Source organism: Delphinus delphis, chromosome 7 (assembly GCF_949987515.2).
Source record: "Delphinus delphis chromosome 7, mDelDel1.2, whole genome shotgun sequence".
NCBI classification, from domain to species: Eukaryota; Metazoa; Chordata; class Mammalia; order Artiodactyla; family Delphinidae; genus Delphinus; species Delphinus delphis.
In genome coordinates, this window is record NC_082689.1 from 18459080 (window position 1) to 18477183 (window position 18104).

The following is an 18104-nucleotide window of genomic DNA, read 5'->3' on the forward strand; positions in this document are numbered from 1 at the left end:
GACCTCAGTGCCAGGGCCAATGAGGCGGCACTGTCCAGCCAGCCCTTCCCCCGCTCCCTTCTCAGCTTCCTGCCCCAGATACCCCAGGGACACCTGTTGGCCCCATCCCTACAGCAGAGCCCCCAGAACTCTCAGGCGCTGGGAAAGCAGAGTTTGACTCATCCACAGAGAAGGGCGGCTCAGCCTGGGGAAGAGGAGGGGGCACCAGCGTTGCTTTGGGGGAGGGGTGTCCCCAGAGCCCTGATGCCTTCCCCTGCAACTGGCCAGGGGCCCAGCCTCACTGAGCTGGCTCCTATCCGACTGCCAAATACAGACATGAATCTGCCGCAGCCCCCGGCCCTCCTCCTGACCCCCCACCTCAAGCCCCTCTGGCTATGCCAGGGGCAGGGCTGCACCCCAACTCACCCCGAGACTCTGCACGCGGACCCCAGCCTGCGCTTGCCCCGAAGGCTCTGTCCTGGCACCAGGCCCTCCGGCTGCCTGCCCACTGCCCACCCCCCGCCGGCCGCTCCCCAGGGAGCAGAAGCCCAGCCTGCCTGGCCCCACTCACTCTGCTGAGGCTCTGCACGAGGTCCTGGGGGAGGGGAAGGAGCCTGAGGAGGGGAAGGAGGAGGTGAGGGCTGGCCAGGCCGGGACAGGCTGGGCGGCAGGCAGGCAGCTGGCTGGGGAGGTGGTGCCTGCGAGGCCACAGGCAGCCTGGGCCCCGGAGTGGAGGGGGGGGGAGGGGAGGGGAGGGGCAGCCAGCTGTATTTAGCCACCCTGCTCACTCCCAGGCAGCGGGATCTGCCTTTTCTCTCCTTACAGCTCCTGGACCCTGACAAACAAAGCCCCCTCAGTGGCACCTCCACTCAAAGGACGGGGGCCTCAGTCCCCGGGGAAGATGGCGGTGGTACTTCACTGCAGCGGCCAACGTGCTCGCACTGACCCATTTGTTTTGATGTGTCCACCAGAGGAGGTACTGACGACAAATGGCCCCTGTGGTGCCCCTTTCCCTGACCAAACTGCCAAGATCCCTGATGCTGCAATCCACACCAACAAGCCTCAAATACTCTGGCGCCGGGCCATACCCGGTCTACTCTGGTGCTAAGAATCAGAGAGCTGTTCAGCCTCCTTCCCAGAGATGCTGGCCCCTCAACTTGAGGGGCCCGGAATCCCACCTCTGCCTCCCCGTTCCTGCCATGGCAGCTTTGGCCCATCAACCCTCCCCCCGCCCCTCCCCCCTGTTCCTGGGTCTGCACCCAACCCCCCTCCTACAGGCTCTACCAGGGACCTGTTGGCAACGCTCCCCCACCCCGTCAGCCCCACCAGAGCCAACAGTCAGGAGGATGAGGGCTGCTCCCCTCAGTGACCCCTCACAACTACCACCCATCTGGACTTGGTGGCGATGGGGCTTGGAGAAGAGCAGCAGAGCAGGGGAGCCGCTGAGGAGAGGTCACATGGCCTTCTCCCGCCTCCTATCACCCATGCCCCAGGGCCACATTCCCAAGCTGTGACCCGTGTTTCCCAACACTCCCAGTGAAGAAGGGCGGGGGCGGGGGCACCATTCAGATTGTCTGTCCTGACATAGGGGTGGAAAGGGAAGTCAGGATGGCGCTTGATGGGCCTCTGCTCCGGGCTGGGCCACTAGCTGATGCTGAGATCACCGGCACGGTCCCTGGAGGAAGGCACTCCCTCCCCCTCTGGGGTCACTTCCAGGTTGCACGGCACTGAAGCAGCTCAAGGGCCCAGGGAGGGACTGCGCAGATTAGAGCTGGATGGGCAGGGTTTGCAGGCAGCCAGAGACCCCTGGTGGTGTCTGGGGGAATAGCACCCCTAGGGGCATCAGGGGACCAAGTGATTCAAGAGTTCTCAAGCCCCTTCGAGAGGGGAACTGTCAGAGCAGCCCAGGCAGGACGCTCAGGCTCCACAGGAGTCATAACTAAGCCTCTTCAAAACAAGGCAGTGGCCCCTCACCCCTCTGTACCCCCAGAACTGCAAGAACAAGGAGGCTGATCAAGGATTTGTCTCCAGCTCGCAGAGCCTCTGGGGCTCCAAACCAGGCCTTGGCGCCACCCGACTTTTCACTGGCCCCACTGCCAAAACCATCTCTGTCCCTATATCCCAGCCCCGCTCCACCCACTAGCCTGGCTCTCACTGTGGGAAACACAGTTACACCAGCCAAGGAGACGGCAGCAGGTGCCCCCCAAATCTAAGATGCACATATGCCCGCCATGTGCTGCCCCTACACACTCTGTGCCCTTGTCTCGCCTTTCAACGCTGCTTCCAGGTCAGATTCATTTAATGAAAATAATGGCATTGGGGAGCCCACAAGTTGGGAAGCCCTTCATCTCCAGACCAGTGCATCTCAACATCCCCTAAGGTGTCCCCAGGATGGATATAGTCACAGCCACCTACATGAAAGGCGTCACACAGGGCCCTCTACATCAGGGTTTCTCAGAGTCGTCCCTGAACCACCCACATCAGGACTACCTGGGAGCCTGTTTAAACTATACATTTCTGGGCCTTACTCTGACCTGAAGAAACATGGGAAATTTGTTAAAAGGCACCCCCCAGGGTGATTCTTATGCACACAAAAGTTTAGGGACCCTCATGGGAGGAGGACAACCCAAAAAGGTAGTATCACTAAGTCTCACCTCACTCGGCTAACAAACTTCAAGGCCAGGCTCTGAACCTTGGAGGCCTGGCTCCACAGCCCACATGCTTCGCACTGACCACCTGGCTTCCCACCTGGCGTAAGGTCCCTGCCTCACGGCAGTGCTGCACAAAGTTCACCTGGCACCAGAATCGCGTGGAGTGCTCCTTAAATCACAGCTCGCTGGGCCCCAGCCCCAGAGTTTCTGATCCAGTAGGTCCGGCTGGGGCTGATATCACATATCTCTAACGCATTCCCAAGGTGCTGACGACGCTCCTGGTCTGGGGACCACACTTCGAGGACCACTACTCTGTGGTCTCCTCTGCCATCCCAACCTCCACTCTCAGGCAGATCCTCGTTACCCTTTGCAGATGCAAGTCCCGCCCAGCCTCTGCATGGGACCCAGGTTTTTCCAGGGCCTTGTGAAAGTCTCTACCCCCATTGCCACCTCACACACAGTCCCTGTGGTCCACTCAGCCCCTGACTGTCCAGGAGGGCCTCAGGTATGGCTGGAAGGGCTGCAGGGGTGAAGACACAGTGATGTCCTCAGGAACCCTCTGGCTGGTTGGGATGACAAACCAGATACACACACGACTATAACAGCAAGCACGAATAAGGTGGCAAGAGAGGGGCAGATAAAGGCCAGACAAGTACAGAGAGCAGGACATTGCTTTTGGCTCAGGGAGGAAGGGAAAACTGATGGAAGGGTGGTATTAGAATTAAGAGTTTGGTTTAAGCAGGAAAAAGCAGGTTTCCTAGCAGAGGAAACCATTTGAGCAAATGCTCAAAGGCAGAAAGTGTGTGCAGAGAACTGTAGCTCAACCTTCTGGCTCAGAACCGGGTAAACAAGAAAGAAGTGGACATGGAGTGTTGGAGCAGGTGCCTCCAGCCACCCTTGGGTCATCCTCAGGTCCAGGTGGTCAAGGCCAGGAGTGTGGCCTTCACTCTGAAGCCGAAGGGGAGCTCCGTGAGGTTTCTGAGGAAGGAGTAACGTGCTGGAGGTTCACAGCACATACATAAACGGTCTGGCGGCTCACAGCCGGCTCTCCACACGCACCGTCTCAGGATTTCTATATATGTCTGCTGTGCAATCCCACCATGGAAGTGAGGGAAAAGAATGCGCAGGGCTGGCCTGCAGCTGGGAATTTCCGCAGGTGCTGCCGTGAGTATCTCCCCTTGGAAAAGGAGAAGGGCTGTGCTGAGAATGCTTCCGTTTCGGCTTAAAATGGACAACGAAGCGGAGAGCATTTCACCTGGGCAGCCTGACCCAGCCATGGAAGTGGTTAACTCCCTACGTGTGTTACTTGGGGTTGCTGCACGTTTAGATAAATTGGCACCCATGATAGATTAGGTCCCCATTCTTCTTTTTCTTCTTTTTTTTTGGGGCTTACCACACAGCTTGCAGGATCTTAGTTCTCCGACCAGGGATGGAACCCAGGCCCTCGGCAGTGAAAGCGCTGAGTTCTAACCACTGGACTGCCAGGGAATTCCCCACCCTCATTCTTCTGACAGCTGTGCGTGAGGACCCCCATTCTGAGGTAACAGCCTTGGGGAAGGGCACCGATTGGAGCCGACCTGCTTCTGGTAGACAGGAGTGGGGAGGGAGGGCTGAGTCGGGTCAAGGGACCACACTGGTTTCTTAGATGCTGTCCAAACCCCCATCAAGGATGGACAAAAGGGCCGTGTGGCATTTCAAGATCCTCTCCATGGGCAGCCACTGCCTTCCCAAGGGAAAACCTGTAATTCTGCAGCAGCCGGCCAAGACCAGGGCCAGGAAAAGAGGGGGGCAGATGTTGGTGCCGTGATTTCTTCTTCCTTTCCTTTCATACTCATGACCTCCAATAAACCACCTCTTTTCTGTTATGGTGGTGTTGGTCCTATAGGTGGGACCAGAATGAGCTTTGTTAAGCCTCATCCTCTGGCCAAAATGTCCTTAGCTAAATCATTAGCCCCACAGAGCGTCACAAATCTTATCAAGGAAGTAGCCCAGGAGTTACAATGAGTTAGATGAGAACACGGTGGCCAGCTGAGGGGAAGCATAGAAGCCAAGGTCTCAGCTGGAAAATTCTAGAAACTTGGGCTCAAATATATGAGACCTGTGCCTGAGGGGAGGACTGAAGGCAGCAGGATGGAGGCCCGGGTGCACGAATCCTCTATATTCCCCCTACTCCTGACCAGAGCCTGCGGTGGGGGTGAGCCGAGGATGGGCACACCAGGCACTCAGGGAAACAAAGCAGGACCAGAGCCACGGGGAAGGTGGGGACTCAGAGAGGAAGGAGAGGAACCCTCCCCTCAGGCTGACCCACCCACAGAGGGCATCGATAGTCTCCGCCTCTCCACCCCTGCCCCAGGAGCTCAGGCTCACAATTCCACCTTAATCCTGAACCCTTTCAGAGTAGTGGGAAAAGGGATGGTACAGCACAGTAGTTAGGAGTACAGGTTTGGGAGACCCAGGGACAGGGCTTCATTTCATGACCCGGCCTCCCAGTGGCCTTCGCTCCCAGAGCTGAAGCTAGTGGCTACCCAACAGGGTAGCCACTAGCTTCCTTAGACTATTTCAGTGCACTTTAATCAAAATCAAATGGAAAAGTCAGCTCTTCAGTCACACTAGCCGCACTTCATGTACTCAACGGCCGGCCGCATGTAGCCAGTGGCTACCCTTTTAGTGCACGTAAGAACATTCCTATCATCGGTCCTATGATTAGTGATGCTCTGGAGTAACTTGCTAAAGCTTTCCAAGTCTCAGCTTCCTCATCTGTAACATGGGTGTGATAATAGAGGCTACCTCCCAGTGGGGGATTAAATGTGATAACCCAGCCAACACAGGGCCTGATATGCACGAAGCATGCAGTAGATGCTAAGGAGTCGTGTCATCTTCTTCTGCCATCCATACTAAGTTTATCTGCTTCCATCACCCTAAATCACCTGGTGCTTCTAACATTCTCAGGCAGATTATAGATGCTCAGTAAAGGCTGCTGGCCTTGTGCTAACTCTGTCACTTTATGCTTTCATCTTCCCATCTGTAAAATGGTAATATTACTACCTGAGACGTCCCTCTTCAAGGGGTATACATGGTGCGGTGCAGCTCAAGTAAGGGAAGAAATGTGAAAGGGTTTGGAAAAAAGTATCTGGCACTCGCCAAACACAAGAAACTACTTAGAGAGATGTAGCACTCAGCACCCGACCGGTGCTCACTAAAGGCCTGTGTGATGGGTGCGGGCAGCATTGAGAATGCTTAGCTTTGGCTAAGTACACCTCCCACACTCCCCAAGCCCCCGCCCCAATCCACACACCCCCTTTGGGAGCATGACCATGGTCTCCGCAGAGTTTACCAGCGGGGTAGAGCAGGCTGGGAGGGAGCCAGGGCTGGGGTGGGGCTGTCAGAGGCAGTGAAGACAGGCTCTGCCCCCCCAGATCGCAGCACCCAGGGAACTACCTCTTCAGTTCTCCCTGTTCCCGAAGTTCCCAACCAGGAACTGAGATCTGTGGGATCTCAAAAGCTGGTCCTGTTGAGGGGGGAACCCCAAGAGGTCACTGGGAAGCCAGCCCTGGTTAGCAGGGGGGGCTGTGAGGAGCAAGAAAGGGAGGTGGTTCCGTGAGGCCTCTTCCCACAAGACGCTATACACTCCCTCCCCCAACCCGCTCCACTCCCAGCCACGGCGCACACACCCTCCCCTTGCTCCGCCCCCTCACTCCCGACAGACAGACTCCAGGCGTGGGACCCCCTCCCTTGCCTAATGTCTGTGCCACCCACCGGTTCCGCCCATTTCTGCTGCTCTCTGGGTCTACTGGCCCCCGTCCAGCTGCTTTGGACCAAACAGTGCCTTGTAGGGTAAGAAAATCTGCTTTTTCCACGACAGCCAAATCTAGACTCACATGCCTGCCCCTCAAGCCCTGGGGCCCTCCAGCCAGCCTGACTTACAGAAGCTGTTCCCTGGCTGCAATGCCTGGTACAGCTGACTCCCGTGATGAAGCTTTCTGGCTCCCCGGGGTGGAGGAGGCACAGAGATGCTGTGATGGGCTGAAGACCCAGGGACTGGGAAATATGGAGGGACTGCAGGCCTGGCAAGGGCAGGGGAGGAGTCCCCAAGGCACAGACAGTCTGAAGAAAGGGCAGAAGAGGAAGAAGCAGTTTCCCAGCAGCCTCGTGGAAACCCATGCTCCTGTGCACACCACCCCTTAATGACGCTAACAACTAACATTTATCTACAGTTTTACAGTTCATAAAGCTCGTTCACACATTTGCTTTCATTCGTAAGGACGGTATAATTATCTCTGGTTTACAAATGAGGAAACTGAAGTGCAGGGAGCTTCTGCGTGGCGAACGCAGAACTCCCAGTCAAGTGCTGACAGCTGCCTTGCCCAAGCCTCCTTCCCAACCTTAAAAGGCTCCCAAATGGCCCCAAGCCAGTATTGGGGCAACCCGCTCACAACCCCGTGCCAAATCTCAGCCCAAGCCAGGTATTGACCGGAGTCCTGGAGCCAGGTCCGAGCCACCTAAGGGGAGCTGGGAGCTGAGTCAGAAGGCAGATCCCAGAGGTGATGGAAGGACGGAAGCATGCAGTGGAGGGATGGGTATGATTCAGCGTGGCGGGAGGGGTGAGGAGAAGGAGAAAGCCTAACACACGGGCTCCTGGGAGGTGTACATAAGCTAAGGAAGAGGGAGACCTGCAGTCCTGCAGAGCCAGACATGTGCGGCCCAAAGGATCTAATGCAGGACTGGGACTCAGGTCAGATGCCACCGAGAACTCCCCAATCGTGAAGGTGCTGAGGCCCCAGGACCACAGCAGATCGGGCTCTGTAATCTTGCCTCCTGCAGCACTGAGTGAAAGCGGACAGAACAGTACGTGCTGTTCCCTCTCCAGGCATGCCCGGCCCCACCCGCTGCCCATCTAATTCCCAGGCCCCTTCAGGGCTCTGATGTCTCTCAGTCCAGCATCCCACAACACTGACCGACCACTTGGCTGTCCTAGGCACTGAGTTCATCTGCCCTGCACTGTCCGCCAACCCAGGTCCTCTGATCTAAGTTCACTACCCAGTGATAATATCCTTAAGGGTTGAGTCTGCGACTTTTCCTCCTGGAACACCCCCCACCCAGCCTCACCTATCTGCCCCCCCAACTCCCCGCCCAGGGCTAGCACCTTGTCAGGCCCAGCAACCTGAATGACTTGAACTGGCCATGCACACTGACACCACTCCTCAACCTGAAATAAAGTGGGCTTAAATCCAAAGGAAGTAGTCTGACACCCAGAAAGGACTTCCATAAAAATAGAAAACGAGGTAGCCTCAGCCACTGCCACCTCCCGAAAGGCGCTCTCAGCCGCACCTTCTTTAGGGCTCTGGGTTCCACAGAAGGAGCAAGGGAGTGGGGGAGGGCTGTGGCACTTAAAAGCATCTCTTTTTACTGTGGGGGTGGGGGTGGGGAGGGTGACCGTTGTAGACGGGAAATGGCCTCAGAAGACTCCTGATGGCTTTTAAGCCTTTTGAGCTGGGAGACTCTTTTTCTCTGAGACTCAAGAATAATTTGCCTTCTCCACAGGACCCTGATCAGGAAAATGCCATGGGAGGATGGCATTTAGATGATGCTAAAGACGAATTTCAATGACTTCATGAGTTGGCCCATCTGGTGTGTGCCCGGGAATTTGGCCCCTGCCCTGAGCCCAGGGCCATTTAAAATGCTTCCACCAGAGCAGCCAACACGCGAGAAGAGACTGCACACTGGTTGAGAGCCCAAGCTCCAGGCTAGGAATGGGAAGGGTCACTGCTCGCCCCACCCGGCCCCAGGGCCCGCAGGCTCCCTACCAGGTCTCACGGCCAACACAGCAGCACAGCTGGCCTGGCCCAGCTCGTTGGTGGCAGTAGCTGTATAGCTCCCTGAGTCGGCTGCCCGGGCCTCGCGCAGCAGCAGGGTGTGCCGCTCGCCTTCGGCCCGAATGAGAAGGCGGCCATCACTGCGCAGCAAGGACCCATCCTTCTGCCAGGACACTGTGCGGAAGCAGCGGGATAACTAGGTTGCCGTTGCCTAAACGGGCCCACTAGGCCTCGCCCCACCCCACACAGAGCCCACGGCACTCCTCTCCCACCCTAGGGAAACCCGAGGAATGCCCCTGAGTCACAGAAGCCCAGGCCTGCCCTCCCCTCTCTCAAGGGATTCTGGAGAAGCTCCCCTAACACACACACAGAGGAGTCCAGCCAGCCCCATGGAGCAGATGATCTCCCCTCTTCACCCACCCTACCCCGCCCTCTGAGGACTGGGGTGGGGGGTAGGGAGGGGGGATCTCCCCTCCCTCTCTCAATCTTAGCCTGGCTCCAGGCCTAGAGCTCACCTTGGGGTGGGGGGTTGGCGGTGACAATACATTTGAGCAGCACATCCGCCCCCGGGGCCACCACCGCGTTCTGCAGGGGGATCTCAAAGGCTGGAGCCTCCAGGGGCTCCTCTCCAGCAGACACGTAGGAGTCATCCGAAGACTCTGCCAGAGACATGGGTGACAGGGTAAGGGGACACGGTCCCTGTGGGGATGACTCGGGGAGAGAGGGCAAACGCAGAGAGAGGGGCTTCTAGAAGGCAAGGGTTAGGGAGCAAAGGGTCTCTCTCCTGAATGTCCTGAGACAGGAAAGAAAGGAAGACAGAAGGGAGTTCTTAAACGGGACAGGGCGGCCTGGACTCTACAGTGGTTTGGCTGCTCAATTTCAGCCACAGTTAGAGTGCTGGTTTCCGGAGGACGACAGGGACTGTGCTGTGTACATCTTTACACAAATCAGTCATCAGGGATGGCAGATCAGGCCCTGTGTAAGGCGCTCTCAGGGGCACAAGACTTCACAAGCTTCCAAACAGACAGAAGACAAACCAACAGCAAACCAAGACTTGAGCAATGATAGTGTCACAGGGCCACACGTGATGAACTATCAAACTAGTGATGCCACTGGATTCAAAAGAGGGAGTGGCAGGTGCTTCCGGTAGCCATCTGAGAGGACTCACGAAGATCAGCTTAGATTGTGTTCATTCATCGAACAGTAACACTGCACTTACTGCTTACTCTGTACAGGTGCCACGGACACGACAGGAAATAAGACACAGTCCCTGCTTACGGGAAGCTTGTACACACAGAGACCATAAAACTCCACTGTTGTGGATTTCTTTGGGTATTTTCTAATTCTGACATTCTATAAGCTAGATTAAAGCACAGCGTATGTAGCCAGAAGAACAGAGAGGATCCCAATTAGGCTGCTTTCTGGCTACATAACCTTGGGCAAATTAGATAAGCTCTGTGCCTCAGTTTCATCTATAAGATAGAGCTGATAAATAACACCCAACATCTTGCAGAGCTAACATACAGATTAAAATAAAGTAACACCCCTCAGTGCCCAGTTAACACAATGCCTGGGACATGGCTGTGGATATGCAACTAGGTGGCTAGCAGGACCATGAACAGATTCCTAATCATCTCTAAAGATTTTGAGACAGTAATACTAAAATGAAAAATAACGTGATTAAAAAAAAAACCAACCAGGGGTGGTATAGGCACTGAAAGAGACACTGACAGGGCGTCCTAGGAGCAGGGGGTGGAGGTATCTGGCCTGAGAAAGCAGCTGAGGTGGGAGCGAGCGAAGGACGGCTTCCTCTGTCTCGCTCCAGGAATGGCCCCAAGTTGATGTTCAGTTAGGCAGAGTTAGGGGCGGCAGGGGCATTCTGGCTACTGGCCACCACCCACGGGAAGACTGAGAGACAACACACAGTCAGCTCAGCCACGCAGGGACTCAAAGATGGGAGGGAGGAGGCGGCTAGAAGGCAGGCTGGGTCAGATCTCAACAGCTATGATGGGTCAGCAGATGGTGCCGGGATGGGAAAGTAAATATTGAGAACTGGTTGGCCCAAAGCTCACCTGTAATAGGGACATGACCAATTATTTATTGAGACGGGCTTCTGTCTCTTCCCCCACAGAGGGGTTGGGGGTGGAGGGGCTCCTTAGGTTCCCACAGTACCTCCCCCCACCATTAGGTCCACCGTTAGGGCCAGCAGGCCACTGGACTCAGGGGGCCTATAGCAAACACTGGGCACCAGGTCTCTACTCACACCTCGGCTTCGCCCAGCCTCCAACAAAACACTCTCACACTGCCTCACCAGCCGGCAGGTTAGACACAAGGGGCCTTCACAATCCTTCATTCAAACTCGAACCTGGGTCCATGCCTACCCTGGGACACCGCACCCTTGCAGCTGCCTAGCAGCCTCGCTCTTCCCAGACACGCTTCCACCCAGGTCTCAGCACCTCTTCTACCCTCCCCGAGGCCTTACCGAGCTCAGGCGAGGTGGGCCGGGCCCGGCGACCTCTGCCCTGACTGCGGGCCCCTCGGCGGTCCCAGGCCCCCCAAGGGCCGTCCTCCTCCGGCCCTCTGCGCAGCCTCTTCTCGGCCTCAGGCCCCGCCCTGTTCTTCTCCAAGGTCTGGGGCACAGCAGCGCCCTCCTGGCCCGGCGTGGCCCAGGGCAGGAAGCGCACGGCCTGTGGCGGGGGCTCCCGCTTCCGACCCGGGGGCGCTTTCGTCCTGGTCTCGGGGAGATCGGCGGCCGGGGACGGCACGGGGCTCCGGCACTCCTGGATGGCTCTGCCCCGGGTCAGCGGGAACTGGTCCCGGCGCTTAACCTCCTGCAGCGGGCCTTCCCCCGGCTCCGTCCTGCCCGCTGGCCCGCGGCTCCGGGGCCTCCCTGGCTCATCCCCGGGCTTCCCCGCGACACTGGGAGGGGGCGGCTGGGCGGCGGCGGGGCTCAAGGCCCGCGGGGTCTTGGGGATGGAGGGCTGGGAGAAGAGTGGCGGCTCGCCGGGCTCTCGAGGGGACGGAGCGCGCTGCAACGTGGCGCGCAGGGACTTGTGCGAGCGCACCAGCTCCTCCCGCGACGCGGAGCGGCGGATGCGGCCCAGCTCCTGGGCGAGGCGCAGCTCGACGTCAGAGGCCTGGCTGCGCTGCCGCGTGCGCTCGTCCAGGGAGGCTGCCTTCTGCCGGAACAGGCGTCGCTGCTCGGCCACGCTGCCCGCCGGCGCTCGCAGCTCCTCCTGCGAGGCCCCGGGCGTGCCCCACGGCCCGCCGCCCTCGGACTTGGGCTGCTCTAGCGAGCGGGCCTTGCGTAGGGGCACCCAGGGCCGCAGGGGCGCCGGCGGTGAGTCGCTGCGCTCCAGGCTGCGCCGGCGCTCCTCGAAGAACTGCAGCTTGTCCAGGATGCGGGAGCCGGCGCGCACCAGCCTCGGCGAGCGGCCCAGCGCCGACTGGCGGCCCGAGGCCTCGCTCAGGGGCGTCTGGGGCCGGGACTCCGCTGTGCCCGCTAGCGAGGGCCCCGAAGACTTGGACTTTTTCCCTCGCTTCTCTTCGGCGGTGGCGTCCTCGGGCGGCACCGGCTCCCGGGTGCGCCGGTGGGGTGGTTGCGGGGGGGCTGGGGGCTGGGCTCCGGGTCCCGGTGGGGGCCGCTTACCCACCCGAGGGGACGGTGGGCGCAGCAGCGCGGATTTGGAGGGAGGCGGGAGGGCCGGGCGACTGGGGGCTTCGCTGGCCGGCTGAGGCTGAAGGTCAGGCTCCTCCCTGTGCAATCCGCTCTGAGGGAGACTGCTGCAGGACCAAGACGAAGAGGGGCAGAAGATTCAGGGGCCTCCCCTCCTAGACCTTCAGGTCGTGACAGGAATCGGGTGGTGGGCATGCTGGGAAGGCTTGGGGGTGACATGGGCCAGCCCCTCCTCCTCCCCCCCCAAGAAGAAGGCACAGCCAGAGCAGGTGCTGGGGAGAGGCTGGCAGCTCTGGCACCGGAAGATTGGGCTGGTGGCTGGGTCCAGGTACAGACTCAGTCCCAGGGGCTCTGGCCAGCCCCCTCCCCCCAGCCCCAGAAGCTGGGAAACAGCAGAAACAGAACTGAGTGGTGGGAGAGAAAAGAATGAGGCTTAGGACCCGAAGGATGAAGTGGGTGAGGGAAGGCAGGAGGGCTGGATGGGGAGGGGCCCCCTCAGGAATGCAGCCTCCCACTCATTCCTGCCCCCAGCTGGCCCCCACAGCCCTGCCCATCCTCAGCAGGACATACCCCCTTCACCGTGCCCCTGGAAGAACAGGCATAAGCTTTCCAGGAGCGATGCCCTTATCCCTGAGATTGCCTAGCACCTCCTCAGACCTGAGCCCCTCAGCAGTGCTAACAGCAGGTGGCAGGCAGTTGGGGTCCCTGGAGTGGGAAACCCAGGTTCCTGTTCCCTTTGATAAATCTGCCCCCAGTACAGGGCTTTGACTCTGTCCTGTCCCTGGGAAAGTTACCTTGAGCCCTTGGAAACCCCCCTAAGAAACACAGAAAGTCGCCGGAGGGGTATGCTCCGGAATAACTCAGCTCCCGAATAACTATTGCGTGGCCCTGAACAGTGGGTGTGGGAGAAGAGGAGGAGGGAAGGAGCTGGTCAGCCCAGAGTGCCCCTCTCACCTGCAGAGCTTTGATGCCCAAGAGCTGGGCTTCAGTTTCCCCCATCTGGACTCTTAGGGGCACATCAAGCATAGAAATTAGCAAGAAAAGGAATCTGAGATATTAGCGTCATACCTAACACATAAGAGACAGCTTAAGGAAAACTTATGGGGACTTCCCTGGTGGCGCAGTGGTTAAGAATCCACCTGCCAATGCAGGGGGCACGGGTTCGAGCCCTGGTCCAGGAAGATCCCACATGCCGCAGAGCAACTAAGCCTGTGCGCCACAACTACTGAGCCTGTGCTGTAGAGCCTGCGAGTCGCAACTACTGAAGCCCGCGCACCTAGAGCCCGTGCTCCGCAACAAGAGAAGCCACCACAGTGAGAAGCCCGCGCACCGCAAGGAAGACTAGCCCCCACTCGCCGCCAACTAGAGAAAGCCCGTGTGCAGCAACGAAGACCCAACGCAGCCAAAAATAAATAAATAAATTTACAAAACAAACAAACAAAAAAACTTATGAAGTGGCTCCCTGAGTACTTATCATGTGTCAGGCATGTACTGAATGCTTAAAATGCACTGAGTCATTTAATCCTCACAACAGTCCTTTGCGACAGGACTGTTATTATCTCCATTTACAGATGAAGAAACAGGCTTAAAGAGGTGAGGTGCCTTACTTAGGTGACACAGCTAGTAAATGGTTGGTGCTAGGTTGAAACCCAGGTAGTCTGGCTTCTGAGCCCTTGTTCCCTGCAAAATGGGATTTTGGCAGCACAGAAGGGAGGAGAAATAGTACGGTACTGGCCAAGAGCAGAAGTTCTAGGGATGGCCGAGTGTTTTAAACTACCCGGGTCAGCCACCTACACTGCAGACCTCACCTCTGATGGGGGGCAGGGATGCAATCCAGAGTGCCCTAGGGAGCAGAACCTCAGCCAGCCACCTACAGGGAGGCAGAGTCTACTCTGGGGGAGGGACAACAAAGTCCCTGAGGAATGGCCTCTGGGAACTGGGTGAGGCATGGAGAGAAATTGGGGACAGCAGAGGAGGCCTGTTGCCGGCAGTTTCGAGCTCTAGGCCAGCCTCTGTACCACAGATATCACTAAGGAAATGGGTTCCTCCGAAGTTGCCATAGCAACTCCAGGCTCAGGCTGGGGCCTGGCAAAGAAAGGCAGGGAAGGAAAAGGCAAGTCCAGGGCACGGGAGTGCCTGGCTAACGCCAACCAGATAAAGCAAGGGCGCCTCCCCTGCGCCTGCCCGAGACCTCTCCCCTGCCTACCACTAGCAAGCTCAGCCACTCTCACAGACGCCTCCCCCCATCAGGCCCCTTCTTTCTCCTCCGTGATGGTACCTCCCCCCCACACCCATACCCATCACGAATCAGGCCCCCCATCGGCTCCCCAAATGCCCCCTAATACCTCTCTCATCAGCCACTCCCCTCTTCTACCATAGCACTCCCTCCTGTATCTGCCGGCCTCAAATCTCCAAAAATGGCTGCAATGCCTTCAACACCTCTGCTCCTCACCGCCCGCCTACCAGGACAACCTTCAACCCCACCCTTGGGCGTCTCCCGCAAGATCCTCACATGCCGCCACCTCCATCACTCCAGCCCTCTGCCTCCACCCTAGGCCCCCGCCATCGCCGCCATTCCTCCCTGCCCCAGCCCCCTGCCTTCCACGCACCTCACATCCCCCTGCTTTCCCAGGCCCCTGGCCCCAACTACCCCCTGACCGCCTCGCTCGCTTCTGTCTCCTGGTTGTGTTCTTTTGCTCCCTCCTGCTCTCCCGGGAGCTGCCGTGCGGAAAGGTTCAGTTCCTCCCAGAAAAAGGCCCACATGGGAACAGGAATGTGCAGAGAGATGAAAAGGCAGCAGCTGCTGAGACAGCAGGCACGGAGGGGGCCCCTGGTGGGGGGGATCCTGGGGACAACTGGAGCCTGAATGGGCGAGGCAGGAGAGGGCCCCCGGGAGAGTGGAGATTTTGGAGGAGACGAGGAAGGCAGAGAGGGGTCCACGAGACCATGGAGATGGCACAGTGAGCCAGGACAGGTGGCAGCAGGAGGGTGTGGGTGGTGACGGCACAGGAGGAGGATGGAGCCGTGTGGGAAGACAAGAGTGGGTGGCTGGGGCCAGGAGTGGAAGCAGTCGGGGGGGGGGGGGGTGGAGAAGTGCACAGAGGGATGGATGGTGCAGGGGATGGGGGGGTGGAGGCTGACGAGCAGTGAGGGGCAGTGCAGGATGGCATGGTAAGGTGGGACAGTGCGGGCCCAGGTGAGGCCATTACTTACACGTGGATCGAGAGCGCCCGTCCTCTGTACAGGCTGAATGCGCTGCCGTACAGGTCACTGGCCACCGAAAGGCTATCCTCTGACCCCCAGCTTGCGCCCACCAGATTAGCTCGAGACGCCCGTACCAGCGGCTCCACCCCCAGGTGCCGTGGCCCGGCCCCGGTTGCCTGTGCTTGCCTTGGGCTGCCCAGGTGGCGGCGGGTGCCACCCCTGCTGCCCGCTTCCTGTTCCAGGACCGTCTGCCCGCTGCCCCACCAGCTCACTTGCTCCTCTGAGGTGCCTGTCACGGAGGTCGGGGGTGTGTCCAGGGAGGTGCCCACCAGGGTGTCGGAGCCGCCTAGAGAAAGGAGCACAGTGAAGCGAGGCACCTCTTGTGGGAAGGCCGCCTGCCGGCTCTGTGAGCGCCCCAGAGAGCTCACCCGTTGGGGTGCTGAAGGCCCCGTCATCCCGAAGCTCCAGGCGCTGGGTCCCCTGCACGTCGCTGATGTCATCCTCGCCCGTCTCCGAGTCTGGAGCAGAAGGGGTCTGTGTGGGCAGGGCTCCCTCCCTCCGACTCCAACTCTTCCCTCTGTCACCTCCTGCCTCCCCCACAGGAGGCTCCGTATCGCCACCAGCAGGGCTTCCAGCATCTATCTCCTCCCCCCCTTTTCTCCCCACATCCCGCTGCCCATCCTGAGAGGCGCAGGGTGACCCCTCCCATGCCAGTCCCCTGGCTCCATCTCTGGGACCCTGGCTCCTCACCCTTGCCTCCCTGGTGGTGCCCTCAAAGCTACCTACAGTCCCCCCTCCCGGCCACTTAGGGGACTGCGGGCTGCAGCCCCTCTCCCTCCTCCCCTGCCAGTGATAACTTAAGTTCCTGTGCAGCCCCCCAAATAATAAGGTCCTAGGTTCCAAGGCTCTAAATTCTGGGTCCTGGCACCCCAGGAACAAAGGGGAGTCACCTCAGAGTCGTACTGTCAGGGCACTCGACCAACCGCAGGGCGAGCCTGTCCTCCACCCCAAACCAGCCGGAACACATCAGGGTGCAGCTGAGGCAGGGTGAGGAGAGGCCGGGGTCGCGCAGGGAAGTGGGGAAGTGGAGGGCTAGGGCAGGAGCCAGTTTCCTACCGTAACTTTGCTTTCTGCAGGAGCGGAAAACTTCGCTTCCATAGGAGCAGCAGGAGAGAGACATGGACAGACTGTTATCAGAGGGTTTGTGGGGCAGGGCACGGTGGGTGGGCAGGCAGGACAGAGGGGCCATGAGGCTACCCAGTGCCCAGAGCTGCCCTGTTGGGATGGAAGTGGGGGGAGGGAGACACCTGGGATGGGCAAAGCATCTCTCATCCACTGACTGCCTGCAGGCTCCACGGGGCCCCGCACTGGGGAGCCCATGTGCTTCGGCGGATTCTTCGACTAACTACCCAAGCGACCTGGCATCCTTGGCACTTTCACTGGTGCTCCCACTGGCCACACACACACACATGGACACACATACACACACCTACTTGTGCTCGGCCCAGCCACAGACCCAGGCCCCCCATTAAGGGTCAGGCCCACCCTCTATTACAATATCTGCATTGTGCATCTGCATGTGACCTCTCCTTTCAAACCAACCTCCCCATCTGTTCTGCATCATGATGTGACAGACACCCTCTTCCCGATCTCTCTCTTCTACTGCTGAATGGTCCTCAGAAATGTAGTCAGGCTAGGAGCAAAGTTTCCTGGGCACATTTTTTAACTTCCCCAAATTCTATCAGGTTCTGTGCCTCAGTTTCTCCCCGGGTGCCACGACAAGCAGGAGCCGTGTACTGGTTATAGGAGCATGGCACTGAACTCATCCCCACAGGGCCCACAGATGGAGAACAGTAAGCCCAGGCCCATGATGGGGTGTGCCAGCTAACCCCTCACCCCCATTGCTAGGCCCTCTCTCAGCTGCAAGGGGCCTTCTTGGGTGAGTGGGTGAGTGTGGGCATGTGGGGGGTCCCGCATCTCATGGGCCATCTTCAAGGCCTGGGTGCCTCATGAAGGGACATGAACCGAGAGGAGGAGTGCTCATGGGTTACAGCAGGCAGCTCATGGTCCACGCACCATGGGTGAGTCGGCCAAAGGCCCGGCGGGAGTGGCCGGTTTTCTGAAAGAGAAACGCCAGAATGAGTTGTTGAGGGGAAGGCTTGCTCCTGACCTCCCTATACGTCTTGTCCAAACCTCTGTATCAAACAGAAAGTCATTCCAGGGGCCAATGTGGGTGGGGGAAGTGGAAGAGACCCCGGGCAGCTAGCTTCCCCCGTATGGAATGTCTCCACTCTTCCTTGCCTGTCAGCCCTCCCGGCTGGAGCTCCAGCATGCCTCTGGGGAGGAGCGGGGAGGAAGGAGAGAGGACTAAGGGCCAAAGGCTGGACAGAGGACTGGGGACCTGAGCGACACCCCCCAGAGACAGAGGCTGACTGATGTGAAGGAAGAGACTGAGGTGGGTGGGGGGAACATGCTTGGATGACTGAGAGATGGAGGGACCAGGACACAGATTCCTGCTGGGGCAAGGACAGACATCTGGGATAGGTGTCAAGAGGGCAAGGGAGGGTGATGAAGGGGCAGAGGGCAAGATCTCCCAAAGGGCCGGAGCCTCACGAAAGCAGAAAGGAGGCCCGGGTCCGCGGAGGACGGGGCAGGGTTTGGGGAATGCATTGAGCTCAGCGCAGATCCCTGCGCGGTGCTTTCAGGAGCACCGGAAGATGGAAGGCTCCGGAGTTGGGGGCTGGGGAGAGCCAGGCGGGGGCCAGGGGTTGGACAGAGACG

General features: G+C 58.8%; 1 protein-coding gene across 1 annotated transcript in view; it reads right to left on the minus strand.

The window, feature by feature from the left end:
* Positions 1-17361, minus strand: part of SPEG (striated muscle enriched protein kinase) — a 48220-nt gene extending 30859 nt beyond the window's left edge. The window contains 6 exon segments of the mRNA XM_060016057.2: positions 8435-8617; positions 8959-9102; positions 10926-12226; positions 15333-15669; positions 15752-15841; positions 16440-17361. Coding sequence (XP_059872040.1) covers positions 8435-8617; positions 8959-9102; positions 10926-12226; positions 15333-15669; positions 15752-15841; positions 16440-16572 — 2188 coding nt within the window. The 5' untranslated portion in view covers positions 16573-17361.
* Positions 17362-18104: the final 743 nt, after the last annotated feature.